Source organism: Myotis brandtii, unplaced genomic scaffold (genome assembly GCF_000412655.1).
Source record: "Myotis brandtii unplaced genomic scaffold, ASM41265v1 scaffold434, whole genome shotgun sequence".
NCBI lineage: Eukaryota > Metazoa > Chordata > Mammalia > Chiroptera > Vespertilionidae > Myotis > Myotis brandtii.
Genome location: NW_005366599.1, coordinates 883,090 through 883,344, shown reverse-complemented (window position 1 = coordinate 883,344; position 255 = coordinate 883,090). Strand labels below are relative to the sequence as shown.

The following is a 255-nucleotide window of genomic DNA, read 5'->3' as shown; positions in this document are numbered from 1 at the left end:
CAGGCAAAGGCAGCACCAGGCACTGCGGGGCTGGGGGTCCACTGCTGACCCAGGAGCTCCAGGAAGCCCGAGCCGAGCGGCCTCACCTCCCACAACGGAGCCCCACGTCCCCCCACCCTCTCCGTGCAGGGCCCACCTCTCTCAGGTAGGTCCGGATCCTGCTCGCACAGCTGAACCTCAGGTAGGCGCACTTGTTCCTAAACCGGGACTCCAGACCTGCAGGGGCAGCGAGGCAAGAGCCTGCATCCCTGCTGT

At 67.1% G+C, this 255-nt stretch overlaps 2 protein-coding genes across 3 annotated transcripts in view; one reads left to right on the top strand and one right to left on the bottom strand.

Annotated features, from left to right (window-relative positions):
* CEP104 (centrosomal protein 104kDa) overlaps window positions 1-255 on the top strand; it is a 36,441-nt gene that overhangs the window by 9,656 nt on the left and 26,530 nt on the right. The window lies entirely within an intron of this gene.
* Window positions 9-255, bottom strand: part of DFFB (DNA fragmentation factor, 40kDa, beta polypeptide (caspase-activated DNase)) — a 2,902-nt gene continuing 2,655 nt past the window's right edge. For both annotated transcript variants that reach the window (XM_014546163.1, XM_014546164.1), the window contains one exon: window positions 9-216. In XM_014546163.1, the coding sequence (XP_014401649.1) occupies window positions 83-216 (134 nt within the window). In that variant the 3' untranslated portion in view covers window positions 9-82. The remainder of the gene's footprint in view (window positions 217-255) is intronic.